Source organism: Pelodiscus sinensis, chromosome 23 (assembly GCF_052426305.1).
Source record: "Pelodiscus sinensis isolate ZL-2025 chromosome 23, ASM5242630v1, whole genome shotgun sequence".
NCBI lineage: Eukaryota > Metazoa > Chordata > Testudines > Trionychidae > Pelodiscus > Pelodiscus sinensis.
Window position 1 is genome coordinate 11,806,495 of NC_143074.1, and position 18,988 is coordinate 11,825,482.

General features: G+C 47.3%; 1 protein-coding gene across 1 annotated transcript in view; it reads left to right on the forward strand.

Annotated features, from left to right (window-relative positions):
• Window positions 1–2,784: 2,784 nt before the first annotated feature.
• GLE1 (GLE1 RNA export mediator) overlaps window positions 2,785–18,988 on the forward strand; it is a 44,186-nt gene continuing 27,982 nt past the window's right edge. The window contains exons 1-5 of the mRNA XM_006119031.4: window positions 2,785–2,965; window positions 8,486–8,716; window positions 13,570–13,695; window positions 14,019–14,167; window positions 17,777–17,837. Coding sequence (XP_006119093.3) covers window positions 2,867–2,965; window positions 8,486–8,716; window positions 13,570–13,695; window positions 14,019–14,167; window positions 17,777–17,837 — 666 coding nt within the window. The 5' untranslated portion in view covers window positions 2,785–2,866. The remainder of the gene's footprint in view (window positions 2,966–8,485; window positions 8,717–13,569; window positions 13,696–14,018; window positions 14,168–17,776; window positions 17,838–18,988) is intronic.

Genomic DNA, 18,988 nt, shown 5'->3' on the forward strand with positions numbered 1-18,988 from the left:
TTCAGACAGCCAAAGGCGCACTCGACAGGATTGTGGGCCCGGTCCAGCTGGCTGTTGAAGGTGGCCTGGCTGTGGTCCAGGTGGCCAGTGTATGGCTGCATCAGCCAGGCCATCAGGGGGTAGGCCACATCCCCCAAGATGCAGACTGGCAGCCTGACATCCCCAATGGTGAATTCCGCTGGGGGAAGTAGGTGCCTGCCTGTGGCACAGGCCTGCGTGCCTGAAGATGCGAGTGTCATGGGCCTGCCCAGACCACCCCACATAAATGTCCTGGAACCGGCCCTGGTGGTCCACTAGCGCCTGGAGCACCACGGAGCAGTAGCCCTTCCGGTTTATGAACCGGGCCGCTTGGTGCTCTGGCACCCGGATGGGGATGTGGGTCCTGTCTACGGCTCCCCCAGAGTTCGGGAAGCCGAGACTGGTGAAGCCAGCAATGTCCTGGGGGCAGATCACCTAACTAAGGAAGACCAGGAGAAGAGAAAACAAATCAGACATGGAGAGCAAACTAGTTATATATTCTAACCTCTCCAGCTCCTCTAGCTTCAAGATCAGCTGCTTGTTCTCCTCCTGGGCAGACTGATACTTCTCTCTTGTCATTTCCATTTTGTCACCCTGGAGCTCAATCTAAAATGATAGAAAACAGACCTTACACAGGAAGTCAGTATAAACCCAAGATCAGCCACCTAAAATGGGTGCTGTTCTTGGATGATGATGAGGAAATCCACAGCTATAACACCTTCACATTCACATTTCAGGAAAGCCTTAAAGAGTGAAATGGTATGTGGAAGCAGCAAAAGCTAAATGTCCAATTTGTGTTCTTTCTCCAGGTAATGTTTAGACTCATTGTGAAATAGAATTTTTTCCACACCACACATGGGCAGTCAGGTGCTAGTGACCTCCTGACATGGCCAATTTGCTTCCAGAGACACATTCTTGCGCAAGGGCTTCCCGCCAGTGTGGACGCTTTCTTGCGCAAGAGCTCAGTGTTCTCATGATGCGGTTCTGGCCAGTGTGGACGTTTTCTTGCACAAGAGATCTTGCGCGAGATATTTCTGCGCAAGAACCTACCAGTGTAGACATAGCCCTGCAGTCCTGGCACCTGCCAAGCCTGAGCGTGCCCCACCCCGCTGTGCCCCAGTCAGACACTGTGTGGCTCCTGCAGGGGCTCCAAGGCAAGGAGATCCGGGAGCCACTCCACTGGGTTTTGCGTTGGACCTGCCCAGCCTCCCCTCCCCCCCGGCAGTGGTGGCAGCCACTGTACTAACAAGCGGCCTGGAGGAGGCCACCAGACCAGGACCCTGCCCCACAGAGGTGGTCCTGTGGGGGAAGGGAGGGACTGCCCACAGGCAAACCTCCGATGGAGCTGCCTATATGCACCCTACTGGGGGTAGAAGGAGGTGGTGGCTGCTGCACCGTACAAGGAGCAATAGCACGGAGCCATTTCTTGGTTGCTTCTTCCTGTGAGCTGGTGTCCCCATCAAGCAGTGAAATGTCTGGTGGGGCATTCTGGGACATTTCACTATTTGATGGAGACACTGGGCCAGAGTATTTAAATTCAGGACTGTCCCAGAAAAATCAAGACATAGCCAGCATAAGCGTGTATTGCTTTTCTCTGCTGCTGTGTGGTGGAAAATGAAAATATTGGCTGACTTGGGTTGCCAGATGGTTTCAACAATAATACGGGACACACTTGACATTACATCACAATCTACATTACATTTTATTTAGAAAATACCGGACATTTATATTTTCTCAATTTGTTTCCTGAACAGAAAACTCAAATACTGGACTGTCTGGTTCAAAACTGGACATCTGGCAACCCTAGCTGGCTCCTTCACATGCTCCCTGTGCTGCAGCTTACTTGCTATTTATCATTCTGTCTCTGAAGAAAAAAAGAAAGAGGACTATGTAGCACTTTAAAGACTAACAAGATGGTTTATTAGGTGATGAGCTTTCGTGGGCCAGACCCACTTCCTCAGATCAAATAGTGGAAGAAAATGGTCACAACCAATATACCAAAGGATACAATTAAAAAAATGAACACATATGAAAAGGACAAATCACATTTCAGAATGGAAAGGGGATGGGGGGGAGGTAAATGTCTGCGAGTTAATGATATTAGAGGTGATAATTGGGGAATCTATCTTTGTAATGGGTAAGATAATTAGAAGTCTTTATTCAAGCTTAGGTGATGCCAAGTGGTGATCTATTGTTGGTTTTCTTGGGTCTGTCTTGAAGATGGTTTCTGGGTATTCGTCTGGCTCTTTCAATTTGCTTTTTTACTTCTCCGGGTGGGTAGTTGAGGGTTATACATGCTTGGTAGAGACCCTGAAGTGACACCAGACTAACAGGGCTACATTTCTATCACTGGCTCTGAAGAGGCAGAGGCCGCCCCTTGGTTGAGCTGGCTCGTTTCCATCAGCATAGACAAATCTTGTTCTGTTGCAGTTGCTCTGGGGATGGGATGGTCGCTTTGTGCTGCTGAGCCCAGGCACGGACACAACGGGGAGTATGTCCGGCTCTCAGGGGCCTGGCGTTTTCACTCGCAGGGCGGCGGTTGGTTCCCCGTCGGGCAGCCCCTGGAAACACGAACCTGCGGCGGGCTGAGGGGTTAACAGGCGGCGCCGCACCAGCGGACCCCAAGGCTCCTTGAGGGCTGCAGCGCTTTCTGCGCGCCAGCAGGGGACGATACGGCGTCTCCGTAGCGTCACTGCGGTTTCCTCATGGAAGGGGGGGGGCAGAAGAACTGCAGGTGCCCGGAAACAGAACGAGCGTGCGTGAGGGGTCAAAGGTCATTGTGTTCCCGTCATGCGCGGCGGTTGGCGGAGCTGCAACTGGTCGGTAGCGAGCCTGGGGCTGGGTCGAGATGCCGTCGGAGCGGTACCGCTGGGAGACCCTGGAGGCGCTGAAAGGCTCCAGCAAGGGGCAGTTGAGCTACTCCCGGGATTGGCTGCTGCGCGGTGAGGTGAGTGCGGAGCGGGGGAGCGCTGCCTGCTACCGCTCCGGCCAATCCCGCTCTGGGACCCTCCTCCTCACCCCACGGCTGCACAGCTTCTGGGACACCTCCCCTCCACACACATGGATTGCACCCGCTTCCGGCCAGTCTCTCTCGCCTCCCCAAATGGGTTGCGCCCGCTTCCGGCCACGGCCATCTCCACACAGTGGGAGGTCCCAGCTCTCCCTGCTCGGGACCCCCTCAGGCACACAAAAGAGGGGAGCACCTGCTCCTGGCCAGCCCAGTGTGGGAGGGTCTGGGAAACCCTCATACACTGGTAGGGCAGTTGCTCTTCACCCAGGGACAGGCCGAGAGAGTTCCCCCCCATCAGTGGGTCACCCACTCCCAGCCATGCCTGGTATGTAGGGTCAGGGGGATCCCCTCATGCTATCCCTGTGGTGCATCTGTAGCATTTTTAGCTTAGGCAGATGGAGATGTGCGGGTGGAAGAGTGTTCATGTCCACAATAATCTTTGGGAGATATTAGCAAATTCACACTGAAACAGCCCCTGCATATATAAGCTGTATCTATATTAGGGTGCTGTACTGGTATAGGTATTTCTGCAGAGCATGTGTAATGTAGACAAGAACAAAGCACAGACTGTACTCTTGCCCATACAGACACAGAATGAGCCTGCAAACTGTCCAGGACCCCTGAGAATACAGAGGTAGGCTTAAGGAGATTTTATGTTATCAATTCTGGTAGATATTCAGTAGGAATTTGAATTTTAATAAGCAGATGGCTTGATGAACTAGGATGGAGAAGGCCTTCTCTGCACAGAGGATGATATGGAAGAAGGCATTGAGACAGGAACTGGAAAATGAGTATTATTGGCAGAGTGAAAAGTAAGGAAAAAATAAGATCAGAAACTTAGGTTGAGGAGGAGTTGAATAAGGACTTGAGCTTTATTATCACTTTAAAATTTGATATATTGATGGCTTGGTCAGATGGATGGACAAGGAAGACCATTTTAGTGATCATAATGGGACAGAGAGAGAGGACTTCTGACAATTCAGTTGTGACTTTCAATCCAGAGAAGTGATTATTCCCCTTTATTCGGCTCTGGTGAGGCCACATCTGGAGTACTGTGTCCAGTTCTGGGCCCCACACTACAAAAAGGATGTGGACACATTGGAGAGGGTCCAGCGGAGGGCAACCAAAATGATTAGGGGGCTGGAGCATATGACCTATGAGGAGCAGCTGAGGGAGTTGGGTCTGTTTAGTCTGCAGAAGAGAAGAGTGAGGGGGGATTTGATATCAGCCTTCAAATTCCTGAAGGGAGCTTCCAAGGAGGATGGAGAGGCTGTTCTCAGTGGTGACAGATGGCAGAACAAGGAGCAATGGTCTCAAGTTGTGGTGGGAGAGGTCCAGGTTGGATATTAGGAAAAACTACTTCACTAGGAGGGTAGTGAAACACTGGAATGGGTTACCTAGGGAGGTGGTGGAATCTCCATCCCTAGAGGTGTTTAAGTCTCGGCTTGACAAAGCCCTGGCTGGGTTGATTTAGTTGGGATTGGTCCTGCCTAGAGCAGGGGGCTGGACTTGATGACCTTCTGAGGTCTTTTCCAGCTCTATGATTCTCTCAGTTGTCCAAAGAAAGCCTCGTCTATTTTATACACCTGATCCAGCGGTGTATAGCAGACCCCAACCACACCATCACCCTTGTTGCTTCCACCTCTAAACTTAACCCATAGACTCTCAACAGTCTTTTTTCCCTCTAAATACTGGAGCTCTGAGCAATCATACAATGCTCTCTTACATACAATGCAACTCCTCCTTCTTTTCTCCCCCACCTGTTCTTCCTGAACAGTTTATACCCTTCCATAACAGTGCTCCAGTCATGCGAGTCATCCCACCAAGTCTCCGTTATTCCAATCAAATCATAGTTGTTCGGCTGGACCAGGGCTTCTAATTCTTCCTGTTTGTTCCCCAGGCTTCTCGCATTTGTGTACAAACACCTTAGATAACTAGTTGATCATCCTACCTTCTCCATCCGAATCAGGGGTCCTCTTTTGTTGCTTGTTCCTCCTTGTGATTCTTCCTGGTGTTTGGCTTCCTCACTTACCTCAAATAAGGTTTTTTTGGGGGTTTTTTAACTTCATTTCTTGGGTTAGACTGGTGATGAGGGATTCAGTATGCAGGCTGCTCTGGGGAGAGAGGACCACTCCAGCCCTCTCTCACCTCAGCAGCTCCAGGCAAGGAGAGAAGTGCCTGTCGACAGCTGCTGCAGTGAACACAGCTGGAGGAGGGAGGGCATGTTCTCTGGCTGGGGGACAGGCACGCAGACAAACTTTTTGAAATTTGTAGTAGACAGTTGTCCCTTTCTTGCTGGCGGCCCCCCCCCCCCCCCCTTCCCTTGCTGGCCCAATTGGGTTCCCATCTCTGGCCTCTTGCTGCCCAACTGTGGTCATTATGCAGTATATGTCCCTCCTGCCAGGTGCCTCCCCCTCTTTCCATTTGAGAAGCAACTGAATTCTAGGCACATCTCATTGTCCTAGCCCAACAAAACCTTGACCTTGCTTTAAGTTAGGTTAAGAGGAAGTTACATACCAAATTTGGTGCTCCTAGCTCTTACCGTTTAGGAGGAGTTCTTGAACATTCACAGACACACACACACATAACTGAAATATATAGGAAGAAGAAGAAACATGGCAATCTGCAGATTAAGACCCACTGCTGTAATTAAGGGTTATATAACCCCTCACTTTGTGCATGTATCCTGACTGGTGCTGTCCAAAATCTTGTTTGCAGTATTTCATAGTTGATGGTTTATATAAAGATCTAATTCTGAAAACTTGTGTCCCTTCAGCCTCTTTAGTTCTTGTTGCCCCCGATATTTTAAGTATTATAGGTTTACACGTCACTTCATTTTTAAAGCTGATTTCTGCTCTTCCCATAGTTCATTAGTTAATCTCTGATCATTGGGGGGTGATCGCTGAAGTGTAGAGTTTGTTTCAGGTCAGATGAGTTTCTTGAGAAATGTTCACTGTTAAATATTCAAAAGAAGATTCAGACTTAGTTCAACTGCAGGGTCCCCTTCTTTCTTAAGTGATCTTGGCTTGTATCTAGCAGCTACAGATAAATCTATTTTTTAATTTTCTGCCTAGTGAGTACGTCCCTTGTAGATCCATTCGTGAATAGCAACTAGCTTTTGCATATGTGGCCAGTAAACTTTGCCTTTAGAGCACTCCTACTCCTTGTGTATAAAACTTCTTTTTGAACCATAGTTCCTCAAGACTGTTCTTTGCCTCTTTCCATAACTGTTCCCAAATCTATCTGGAGATTAACTAGATTGTGATGACAACAAGGGATGTGAAAGCTTAACCCATAAGCATCACCCTTAATGGGTGATGCTTACCTGTTCCAGTTATCTGGCGGGGGCTGGAGCAGCTTCCTGCCTGCTGTTGACAAGGGGCTGCTCCAGGCATCTGGAGCAGGGAGCAGCCCCTACCTGTGGCAATGGGGCGCTCCAGTCAACTTCATGTTTAACTGATTAACCAATTACACATGATTTTACATCCCTAGATGACAGCCATGGCTATGCTAGGTGTTTTCCAAACAGAGGAAAGTACAGTGTCTGCCCTGAAAGAGGTCACCAATATGAAAAGACAAAGATGAGGGTGTTAAATGAAATACAGCAGACAAGCAAGACAATCAGAGCAACGTTGATTCATAACAAATTAAACATGCTGCATTCTTTCCCCCCAATCCCACATTTCACCTTCTTTTTCTTCCCCAACAACAATACACAAGTTCAGTTCTACCTTCTCTCTCTCCTTCCTACCATTTGATCCCTCACCTCTAATATCTGAGAAGTTAGTCATGGGATAAGTGAAATGAACATGGTCATGCTAGCTATATTGCCTAAGGGTGTGAAAAATTCATCCCCAACACAAGGGGTGGGGAGCCTTTTTTTGGTCAGGGGCCACTGATCCACAGAAAAATCAGTTGAGGGCTGCACGCAAGTGAGAAGTGGCGGGAGGGGGAACCCTCTTGTTGTGGCCCGTGATTGAAAGAGAAAGATACTCCCCACATTCCCTTGCACACCAGAGACAAGGGGGGCCCAGCCTAGAAGATTTTGTGTGCTCCAGCCCCCAGGGGGACAACAGAGGTGCTGGAGCACCAGTACAGACTCCCCAGTGCTGGGGGAGAAAGGGGTGGCTGAGTCTCAGGAACTGGATCCAGGTAAACCGAGGGCCACATCTGGTCCCTGGGCCTGAGGTTCCCCACCCCTGCTCTAAACCTGACCTAAACTCCAGTGTAGATATTGGGGATGTTAAAAGTCATTTAAGGTAACTGTGTAACAGTTAATCTTAGTGGTTACATATGCTGTGGTCTCTGCAGTATAAAGCTTAAATAAACCTCATGCAGCAGAGCCTACAATAAAACCTCCCCAAGAGCGAAGCCACCTTCCCTGGGGCCAGGTGGGCAAGGGTTGGTGGCTCAGCTGGGGAGGAGGCGACGCTGCTGCTGCCCAGGAGCAGGGCAGAGTTTAACCAATTACAGTAATTGATAAGCATCAGCTTTTCAGTTAACCGGTTAATCGATTAAACTCACATCCCTAGTAGATATTGTTAGATCAGTGGATGAATTCTTCCATCAGCTTAGCCACTGCCTGTCAGAGAGTTGGGATTAAGTACAATGAGCAGATAATGCTTTCTGTAGCTATACCGGTGCAGCTGCAGTGTTTTTAGTGAAGACATACACTTAACTGGCTTTTTGTTGGCATAATATCGAAAAAGTGGCTCTGTGGAGTAGGGATGTAAGTGACTAGTTAAGTCACTACTCAGCTACTTGCTCCCCCCTTCCTTTGCTGCCTCTGTATCAGAGGTAGAAAGTGGGAGGGCAGGAGCCAGTTGCTGGGGGGAACCTGCCTTAAAAGCCAGTTCCCTCAGCACTGTCTCCGCAGTACGGGGTGGGGCGACACAGAAGGCAAGGGCACAGTGGTCTGGGACCTGGAGGGAGCCAGGACTGCTCAGTCTCAGTTTGTGCCGGTTCCCAGTTACCTAGGCTCCAGTTCTGCATTTTAAATGTAGTAAGAGCCGGGCTACCTGTGCACCCGGCTCCTCCTACATTTATACTGCAGAGCTGCAGTGGGGCCCTCTTATTGACAAATCGTGTAGTTGATACAAATTGTATTGACTGCATGATTAGTCAATTTCCTGCTTCTTAATATCTTTACTGTAGAGTAATTCAAGTTAGGAGAGGGTAAGTCGCTATGTGGCCCAGCTCAAGAAGGGCATTCCATGCATAGTGGGCTGCAAGGAAGTAAGTTCATGGAAGAACGGGACTAATGGGGCTCAATAGAGGCTGGCACAATAAGATGAGGTAATAATGATATTTACACAATGAAGCCCCACGAATGAGACATGCTGAGAGGTTTTTCAGGATCTGCTTTTTTTTTCTCCCTTAAAGTTAAATTACTGTGTTTTGTGGTTCACTTTGCTATTTTACATGTTCATAGAACAAATTATCTCTCTTTCTATCCAGGATATTTTGGAAGGATGCAGGTGCCCTCCAAAGTTATCTCCCTACTCTGGTTGGGTGCTGGATCGGGTGATCTCCCAATCTCTACAGGAAACGCCTCTCTCCCGAAGTTCATCACCCAATGAATCCATTCCCCCTACAGATGACCAACCACCTTCCCTTGCAAAGACCACTTCTCCTGCCAGCCAGCTGAACTCTTCACCACTTTCATCTGCAGCACACAGTGAAACAAAGGTAATTAGTTAACTATAGTGCATATATAAGGAGCTAGGGTAATTGACTAATCAAATAGTCGATAGGGCATCTCCACCTTTGAAGTGCTGTTGCTACACTGGTGTCTCCCTGCTGACCCTGGGCTCTGTACAGTGCTGCCACTTTGAAATGCCATGGGAGCCCAGAGTCAGGCTCCCTGTGGTGTTTCAAAGCAGCAACGGAGCCCGGGGTCAGTGCGGAGTCCCCAACTGACCCCAGGGTCTACGCGGCATTGCTGCTTTGAAATGCTGGTAGGAGCTGGACGCTGGGTTCCCGTGGCAGCGCTGCTGCTTTGAAGTACCCCTTTCCTCTCGCTTGCTGCCTCTCTCTGATAGAGGCAGCAGAGTGTGGGGGAGTGAAGCGAGCAGTCGACCAGCTTGTCAACTATCCGATAAGCATTTGCTTATTGGATAGTCGACTAGTAGACTAGTCCTTCACATCCCAACTTTCTAGTATTTTCATTAGTACTTTAGTCACAGTTACTTAGTAGTTGGTCCTGAATGGAACTTTGCCTTGGGATGCTCCAGTCCCCTGACTTCAAGTCATGTGACTGCTGTAGGTGTACCGTACCCATCGGCGATCCTCACACCAGCTGCCTGAGTTGTCTGGGAGAAGGACCTGTTAGTGGCAAGTATCGTATTTGTAATTGGTTGAACCCAGGACAGGAAGGGAAAGAGAGAGACAAAGATTTGACTTGGCCCCAAATACCTGTGGCATCGATACAGAGTCTCCCAGCCAGTACTGGTCTCCCTCCACAATTACTTCCAAAAGGGCCAAAAAAACTTGAAGGAAGATGTCCCACCTCCCATAAGGGAAAAGGAAGGGTTGGAGGAGAATCATGACCTGCTTTGGGCAACTCAACTCCTTTCTCAGGAAGTAGCGTACCAGCTCAAGTAGAGTGGTCTAGACTACCCCAACCAGGTCTGCTACACCAAACACTGAGTGCCTTCACTGTATAGAAGTCCCACTTAGGGATGTAAGCAACTAGTCGACTACCTGATGAGACTTATTGGGTAGTCGAGTCACTACTCAACTAATTGCCCCTGCCCTTGCTGCCTCTGTATCAGCTTAAAAACCGTTCCCTCCAGCACCATTTCCACAGGGAGGCAGAGGCGCAGCAGGGAACCCACGCAAGTGGGGACCAAAGCAGTCCCTCCTTGTGCGGGGACCCAACTGCTGTGCCTCTCCCTTTGAAATGTACAAGAGCCACAGGCTCTTGACGTTACTGGTGCCATCCACACCAGCTTTAGCAGTTCCCTAGTCTAAAGGAAAACCTGCTTTGAGACCTATCTGTAGGTCCCCATCTCAGCAGCGCCCCGGGGAACATCCCAACCACACTCACCAATGTGGAGCCAACATGCCCCAGGGATAGGGAGGCAGGCCAGCTGGAGCCTGCTGTGGGCCCTGTCAGTGTGAATTGGAGTGCAGTTCACCAGTGTCATGGTGTAGATCTGTGGAGGCACATGCCCACTGGCTAGAGGAGAAGCACCAATTCTTCATTTCACCTTGTTGCTGATCATGAAAACATTCTGCAAACTGCAACTGATGTTTGATCTCTTGTGGTAAAAGTCACCATGACATCTCTCCCATGCAGTGGGTCCCTCAAGATGCCTGGGTGTACTCTAGTTCCCAGCCCCATCCTGGCACCACTCAGACAATTTTAGATATAGATTAATGGTTTACTATCATCTATCGGCTGATTGCTGCTGGTCACCAGCCTCCTGTGCCGGGGACTTATCCTGGCTAAAAACACTGCTCAGTGAGGGATCATAGATCCACCAGTTCCTGGTCCCTGGTCATTGTCTGTTCACCCTCCATCTATGGCTTAAACCAGATGGTGGGCCAAGTCCAGGAGATATCATCAGTGTTGTTGGTACTCCAGCACCCCCCCGCCCCCTTATGGCCAGTGAACAGCAGCATGGTACTGCTGGGTCTCAGAGGGGTCACATAGCCTCACCCCAGCTATCAGCTGCAGCTTTGCATCCTGCTCCTCAGGTAGAAGCCCTAAAGGTGGCCATGAGGGCACAGAGCAACCCATTGCTGGACCACCAGGCGATATGGAAACAACCATGATACTGATTTTGACGTCGTTGCTGCCAGATGAGTCTATTTTGGCTCCCCTGCATCTGGTTCCGCAAGACGATCCTAAGGCTCATCAAGAGCTATTAAAGAAAGTGGCATCAAATCTTGGCTCTAGGCAGAGGAATTGGAGGAGCCCATGGGATGCAGATATACCTGTACCTCAATGACTGACTCAACAAGGCCACTCCAAGGACTGACATGACAGTGAGGAGATACCACTTGCAGGTCTCTGCCGCCTCATGAACAACAAGAAGTCAATATTAATCCCTCTACAGAAGATTGAATTTATTGGCATGGTCCTGGACTTTGCTTGCGTCCAAGCTTTTCTGCATCTCTCCCTTGCACTCTTCTGTGCAGTCTGCATTAGACTATTTACTGCACCTCAAAGGAACCAGGGGTTGGCTCACTCTTCCATCAGGGTACACCTTGCAGCCTTTTTTGCTTTCCACCAGCCAATCTAGGGTCAGATGGTCTTTTGTCATGACGTGACAGTTAAGTTTGTGAGGGGCCTCAAGATGTCTAACCCCAGGTGTGGGACCTTTACCTTTTTTTCCTCCAGGACTCACCTGTGTACCATTTAAACCACTGGCCTCTTGCTAACTTTCCTACTTGTCTTGGAAGAAGGACAAGGTCCAACTGCATCCCATCTCGCGTTTTTTCCCCTAAGGTGGGGTTTTCCTATCATGTAAACTAGGACCTATTCCTGCCTGTGTTCTGTCCCAAGCCAAATAATATGGCATAGAAGTATTTGCATGCTCTAGATGTCAGGAGAGGTTTGGTATTCTACTTGAGAGTCTTTCCATAAGTCCATGCAGCTCTGTCACCATGGCTGATAGTATGAAGGACCTTCTGGTATCATCTTAAAGAATCTCTTGCATAAGGACCTTCTGCGAGTTGTCAAAGGTCTTGCTGCCACTGAACATCTGGGCGCATTTGACCAGATCTCAGGCCTCAGCAGCAGCCTTCCTGGCCCACATTCCGGTTAGGACATCTGTATAGCTGCGTTATGGTCCTTGAGTCATGCACAATGAGACATGAACATGTGGATCAACAGGCTAGAGACAATGCTGGATTTGGTAGAGCTGTGCTACAAACTGCATGTCTGTGAACTCCTACTTGCCTCTACAGGTACTGCTTGAAGTCACCTAATGTGGAACAGACATGAGTAAGCACTCTAAAAAGAAAAGACCTGTTCTGTAACTTGTGTCCATTCCATGATCAGAGTTTCTGGCAAGAAGAAACTGAGGATTGGAGGAGCGCATGGTGCCCCTTGTACTGCACCAAGAAGGCACCATTCCAGGAGCAGCCAGAGCCTCTCCCCTATAGATACTGCTGATGGAAAAACGTCCAGCACCAGTGCATGTGGCAAGCACACGCACGTAAAGTGGAATCATAGAATCATAGAATACTAGGACTGAAAGGGACCTCGAGAGGTCGAGTCCAGTCCACTGCCCTCATGGCAGGACCAAATACTGTCTAGAACATCCCTGATAGACATTTATCTCACCTACTCTCAAATATCTCCAGAGATGGAGATTCTACAACCTCCCTGGGCAATTTATTCCAGTGTTTGACTAGCCTGACAGGAACTTTTTCCTAATGTCCAACCTAAACCTCTCTGCTGCAGTTTAAGCCCATTGCTTCTTGCTCTATCCTCAGAGGCCAAGATGAACAAGTTTTCGCTCTTTTCCTTATGACACCCTTTTAGACACCTGAAAACTGCTATCATGTCCCCCCTCAGTCTTCTGTTTTCTAAACTAAACAAACCCAATTCTTTCAGCCTTCCTTCATAGGTTATGTTCTCTAGACCTTTAATCATTCTTGTTGCTCTTCTCTGGACCCTCTCCAATTTCTCCACATCTTTCTTGAAATGCGGTGCCCAGAACTGGACACAATACTCCAACTAAGGCCTAACCAGCGCAGAGTAGAGTGGAAGAATGACTTCTCATGTCTTGCTCACAACACACCTGTTAATGCATCCCAGAATCATGTTTGCTTTTTTTTGCAACAGCATCACACTGCTGACTCATATTCAGCTTGTGGTCCACTATAACCCCTAGATCCTTTTCTGCCATACTCCTTCCTAGACAGTCGCTTCTCATTCTGTATGTGTGAAACTGATTGTTCCTTCCTAAGTGGAGCACTTTGCATTTGTCTTTATTAAACTTCGTCCTATTTACCTCAGACCATTCCTCCAATTTGTCCAGATCATTTTGAATTATAACCCTATCCTCCAAAACAGTCACAACCCCTCCCAGCTTGGTATCATTTGTAAACTCAATAAGCGTACTTTCTATGCCAATATCTAATTCGTTGATGAAGATATTGAACAGAGCCAGTCCCAAAACAGACCCCTGCAGAACCCCACTTGTTATACATGAACAGCACATATCTAAGAATACCAGTTATAAATCAGTCTTTTCTGTGTTCCATCACAGACCTCCTATGCAACTTTGAGCAAATCAATTGGCTTCAGAAAATTTCCGGGAGTCAGTTCCCTCTTCTGCAAAATGAAGACAACATTTCCCTACCTCACCTGGTTTCGTGAGGATAAATACATTAAAGCTAGTCAGCAACTAAAATACTGTAGAGATGGAAGCGGTATAAGAACCATAGATAGGCAGTAGTCTGCTTATGTCTCTTATGGTGCATGCTATTTTTTTAGAGAAAGATTGTTGGCTTACCTGATTTCCTGAATAACTTACTACTGATCTAGTCTGTTACTGACTTGGTTTGTCGGACTGTCCTTATAGGGCAATGAAGATCTTAGCCTGCTTGACACAGATCACGAAGTCCATCTTATGGTTCTACCATCTAAAGTTACAGAGGTGGAAGGCTGCATATGGATGTATGAAGAGGTCCACAGATTGAAAGGAAAGGTAACAAGGCATGTTGAATAACTGAGGCACTATGTAGCCAAGTGTGATAATGTTCCATTAAAACTAGTGGGACACAAAGATAACCTCTAAATTAAAACATGATTATGGTTGTCTTGGCTTAGTTTTTGCTACTTGCATTAATTTTTGTACAGATCCTAGTGATAATGCAGTTCCTGTCTTTGTCAAAGTCCCTGGTGGGGCTGTTAATGTGGAATCTGGCCCTCCAGAGTCTGCTCTCTTCCTGAGGAGTTAGCACTGGCAGAGCTGTGTTCACAATGCAAAGTATATGTGAATGGCTCTTCCTTTCTCCTGGTAATCTGCAGGAGGGGCTCAGGCAGAGGCAGGAGCAGCAAGAGGAGATGGTGAGAGCGGTTTCTGATATGGCAAGTGAGCAACTGAAGCGTTTTGATGAGCTAAAGGAATTAAAACAGCATCAAGAATACCAGGACCTGCAGGAAGTGATGGAGAAGAGGTAACGGTTGTTCTGTTATGTAAACTCTTAGTAATGCAGCAAATGACTTCTATTATTGGAGACTGACTAAATTGAAAGTTTTGATTCTTGGATCTGTAACCCTAGTAAAACTGAGCTGCTTTTTGTTGAAGTTTGTGAATGAATTAATATCCAATAGATGTTTTTGTATATCTTGCTGAATATCATACATCAGGAGACTAACCTGTGTGATCATACGCTCAAATGTGCAGATGACATTTACAGGTAGTGAAAACTAAACAACATTATGCTTTAGAATTTAAGTGCATGGCTGTCACTTGCTGCCTTACAGATGGGTATGAAAGTATAAAGTTAAGTCATTATCTATGGATACAAGTATCCTACATTGGAGGCTATAGCACTCTTTATTATTAAGGTTGTCCATCACTTCCCATTCTAAGATCCTGTTTTCAGTTGATTAACTTTATGAAGTTTTAGCTGTTGTAGCCTGAAGTTTTCCATGCCAGGGGTCTGCCTTGTTCTGAATCTTTTGTGTATGTGTGGATGTTTTCAGTCAGTTTCTGAGAACTAGCCTAAGGAAAAATACATCACTTGGACTTTGTGGAAAAAATGACCTCCTTAGGTCCTGCAAAATCCCTCATCTGGGACCAGTCACATCCTGAGAGTGCTGGACCAAAGAGGTCCAACCTGAAGGGACATGTGGTCTAGGCATGTCCCTACAGACAAACTTACTATAAGGCAGTGTTTCTTAAACTTTTTAAGACCGAGGAACACCAAACAATTTTTTGTATGAGGAACACCAAGGATTTTTTTTTATTGGGGGGGGGGAGGCTTATTGAGCCAAAACAAAGGGGGGGGGGTCGCAACACAGTTTAAGAAACACTGCTATAAGGGGTAGGGGTAGGTGCACAACTGGCTGAAAAACCATACTCAAAGTAGTTATTGAAGGTCTTCCCAGCCTTGAGCTAATCTAGAGCAGTCCTGCAGGGTGGGTCCTGATTCACTCCTATCCAGCATTTTCATTCATGATTTGGAAAATGAAGTGGAGAGTGTGCTTGTGAAATTTGTAGTTGACACCAAGTTGGGAGTAATTGCAAGCATTTTGGAAGACAGGATTAAAATTTGATTTGTTAAGATTGTTTTGGAGAATTGACCTGAAATCAAGAAGATTAAATTGAGTCAGGACAAGTGCAAATATTTCATGAAGGAAGGAATAATCAAATGCACAGCTACAAAATGGGTAATAATTGGCTAGGCAGCAGTACTGGAAAAGGCTCTGGAAGTTAGTGGATCACAAACTAAACATGAGTTAACAATGTGATGCAATTTTGAAAAAGACTAATATAATTCTGGGGTGGATTAACAAAAGCCTCGTGTGTACGACACTGGTGGTAATTGTCCTGCTGTAGTCTCTGCTGGTGAAGCATCAGCAGAAGTACTGTGTCCAGTTCTGACAAACTGAAGAGAATCCAAAGGAAAGCAACAAGACTGAAAAAAGGTTTAGAAAACCTGATCCATGAGGAAAGGTTTAAAAAAAACTTGTCATGTTTAGTCTTGAGAAAAGAAGGCTGAGGGGAGACTGATGTCTTCAAATATGTTAAAGACTATTGATGGTGATCAGTTAATTGTTCTTCATCTTTATGGAATGTAGGACAAGAAGTAACAGGCTTAATCTCTAGCAAGGGAGACGTAGATTATATTAACATTTTTCTAAGTATAAGGATAGATAGGCTTTCAAGGGAGGTTGTGGGAATCCCCATCACTAACAGTTTATAAGAACAGGTTGGACAAACACCTGTCAGGGATGGTGTTAGGTATATTTGTTCTTGCTTCATTGCATGATGATTTATCAAGGTCCGTTCCAGCCCTTCATTTCTGTGATTTATACAGTAAATGTGTACTGCTTAATATTTATTTACTTTAATATATAATAAGGATTAATATGATCTTGTGGCTTAATTTTACAATAATCCATTAAAACCATTTAAAGTAATTTTTTCCTGTGGGACAACAAAAGTGACATCAGGCGTCACTCTGCGTCTTGCAGGAAAAGTTTTCATCCTGCCGCCCCTCTGCCTTCAGCCGCCTTCCCACAGGATGAATGGCCCCGGGCCAGCAAGCAGCTGTTACAGGGACAGGCTGAGATGGCACACTACAGCATCAGGGCAGCGTAGAGCCCACTGCCCCCTTTGCTCCTGCTGGAGGCAGCCTGCGGCCTGGGCAGCTTTTTCCAGGTGCTACTACTGTGGAGCCTCTGGATTTCCTCCTTATTCCCCTCCTTGGCAGGAAGCCACCGCTGGCGCGCTACTGTTGTAGGGGGGCAGGGTTTGAGGCTGAAGCACTGGCAGGCAGTGGCCCAAGCAGCTAGAGGTGGTAGCTCCTCACTGGGTCAAGGAATGTCGGGGCCGCTGCCACTCTCCTCGCTGCCCCCTGGCACAGCCCCGGCCCTCCTCCGGCAAGTGGCCGCTGCCAGCTCCGTGCTCCAGAGGGCTGGAGCACAAGGTGGGGAGAAAAAGCCCCAAGTCTCATTGTGTGGGGAAGAAGTGCTCCCCATCCTGGGCTGGGGTAACAGCAGCATGCGAGCATGCTGTCTGGAGCCTTTCCCTGCATTCCCACTGGCCAGGTTCTGCCTAATGGGAGTAGCAGGAGACCCAAAGACAAGTGCTCTCCACCACCTCATGCCCACACTTTCACCCCAGCCCCTCTGAGTTGCCACACAGCGGCTGGCTGAAAGTCTGGCACCAACAAACAGTCCATTTTAAAAACAGCTGATGGGGCTTTTGTGACGGGATCCACACAGGGGAAAAATTTTTTATCCATCCAGCATAGAGTTCAAGATTCCTGAATCTCACAATTTCTCTGCCTTCACCAAATTCTGTAAAATATCTTAGAGGGGTAGCTGTGTTAGTGTCTGCCTAAAAAACTTTTAAAACAACAATGGGCACCTTAGAGACTAACAAATATATAAATAGTGTCATGAGCTTTCGTGGGCAAAACCCACTTCTTCAGATGACTAATATGGAGCAGGGGGCCCAGAGATTGAAATATAAAGTGAGAGGGAGAGGAGGACGAGAGAGCTTAAATGAGCTTTATACTGCAGAGCCTGCAGCTAAGCCTCCCCATGAACCAGGCTCCTGGGGCAGCCGCTTCCCCACAGCAGGGCAAAAGCAAAGCCGGCTACACTCCCAAGGAGATGGCTTCGCTGCTGCAGCAAAACCTTCTCCCCAGGAGCAGAGCAAGCAGCCCTTGTCCACCCGCTTCCCAGAGAGGAGGCTTTGCTGCCTGCTGCAGCAAGGCAGTGTCAGAAGCCACCTCCCTGGTAGCTGGCTGAGTGTAACCGACACTCTAGAGTTGACACTTCTGTGACTTATGCTTGAAAATCTCATGTGCAGCTTCTTAGAATTTCTTGTCCTGCTGTTGTTTATCTTTCAGGATGGTTTCCAGTTTTCAGTAAGTGGATAAAGGGAGATCTATCTGGAGTTCTCTTTTAAACCAGTTTAAAAATAGCTTCTCTAGCGTGTCCATAGATTGTACTTGATCCTGAGCGTGTCTTGAGAGAGAAGATGAGGAATCATACAAAGCTCTCTGGAGAACGGAATGGTCACTCATTTTCTTCTGCTTGTATTTCAGCTCCAGAGAGGCCCAGGGTCAGCAGGAGAAGTTGAAAGAGGAACATCGCCACAGAGCAAAGGTGTGAGCTTAGGAAGGGTAGTGCTATTACAAGAAAGGTTGGTTGGTCTGTGTTTGGAAACTAGGACTTGCACACATTTAACTGCTTCCACTATGCTTAGTGTAATATGCATGGAGAGTGAAAAAGCACTTCCCAGTGCAGCTCCTACATCTGTTACATCCTCATGGGAATGTAGATATCCCAGTGAAATGTTCATCATTAAGGATACTGTACTACATTGCAGGAATAGAAGCAGTTAGGGTTGAAATTAAAAGTAGTTTTTTAGTGACCTTAGATGGACCAGGACTTTTAGTTTTGCATATACGGCTAGTCATTGAGGCATTGTAACCTAACTTGTGAAGTGTGGCTAACATCCTGACGTCTATTTTCTGGTAGTTTGAGTTCAGTGTATAAACAGAAAGGTGCACTAATTTTGTGTCCTGATCATAGTTGATGGGAATTTTTCAGTAAAACACTTTTTGTTGGAAAATGCTGATATCTCAGGACTGAAACTTTTTTCAGGAAGGTTCAGTGAGACTTTAATTGGAAAGATTTCTCAGATCCTGGTTGGAAAAAGGCAGAGGGAAAGTCTGTGTGACTGACTTGTTAGGCCCAGTGATTAGGGGGTTCACAGATGTATCCCATATTGCAGGTGAGCACCCAAACTACTAGGTTCATAGAATCATAGGGTTGGAAGAGACCTCAGGACGTCACTGAGTCCAGCCCCCTGCTCAAAGCAGGACCAATCCCAACTACATCTTCCCAGCCAGGGCGTTGTCAAGCTGGGACTTAAACCTCTAGGGATGGAGATTCTACCACCTCCCTAGATAACCAATTCCAGTGCTTCATCACCCTCCTAGTAAAATAGCTTTTCCTAATATCCAACCTAGACCTCCCACACTGCAACTTGAGACCATTGCTCCTCTTCTGCCATCTGTCACTACTGAGGACAGCCTTTCTCCATCTTCTTTGGAACCTCCCTCAGGTAGTGTTGCTATCAAATCCCTCCTCACTCTTCTCTTCTGCAAACTAAACAAGCCCAAATCCTTCAGCCTTTCCTATCAAGTCATGTGCTCCAGCCCCGTAATCATCTTGGTTGCCTTCCACTGGACCCTCTCCAACGCATCCACATCTTTTCAGTAATGGGAGGCCCAGAATTAAAGCATTACTCC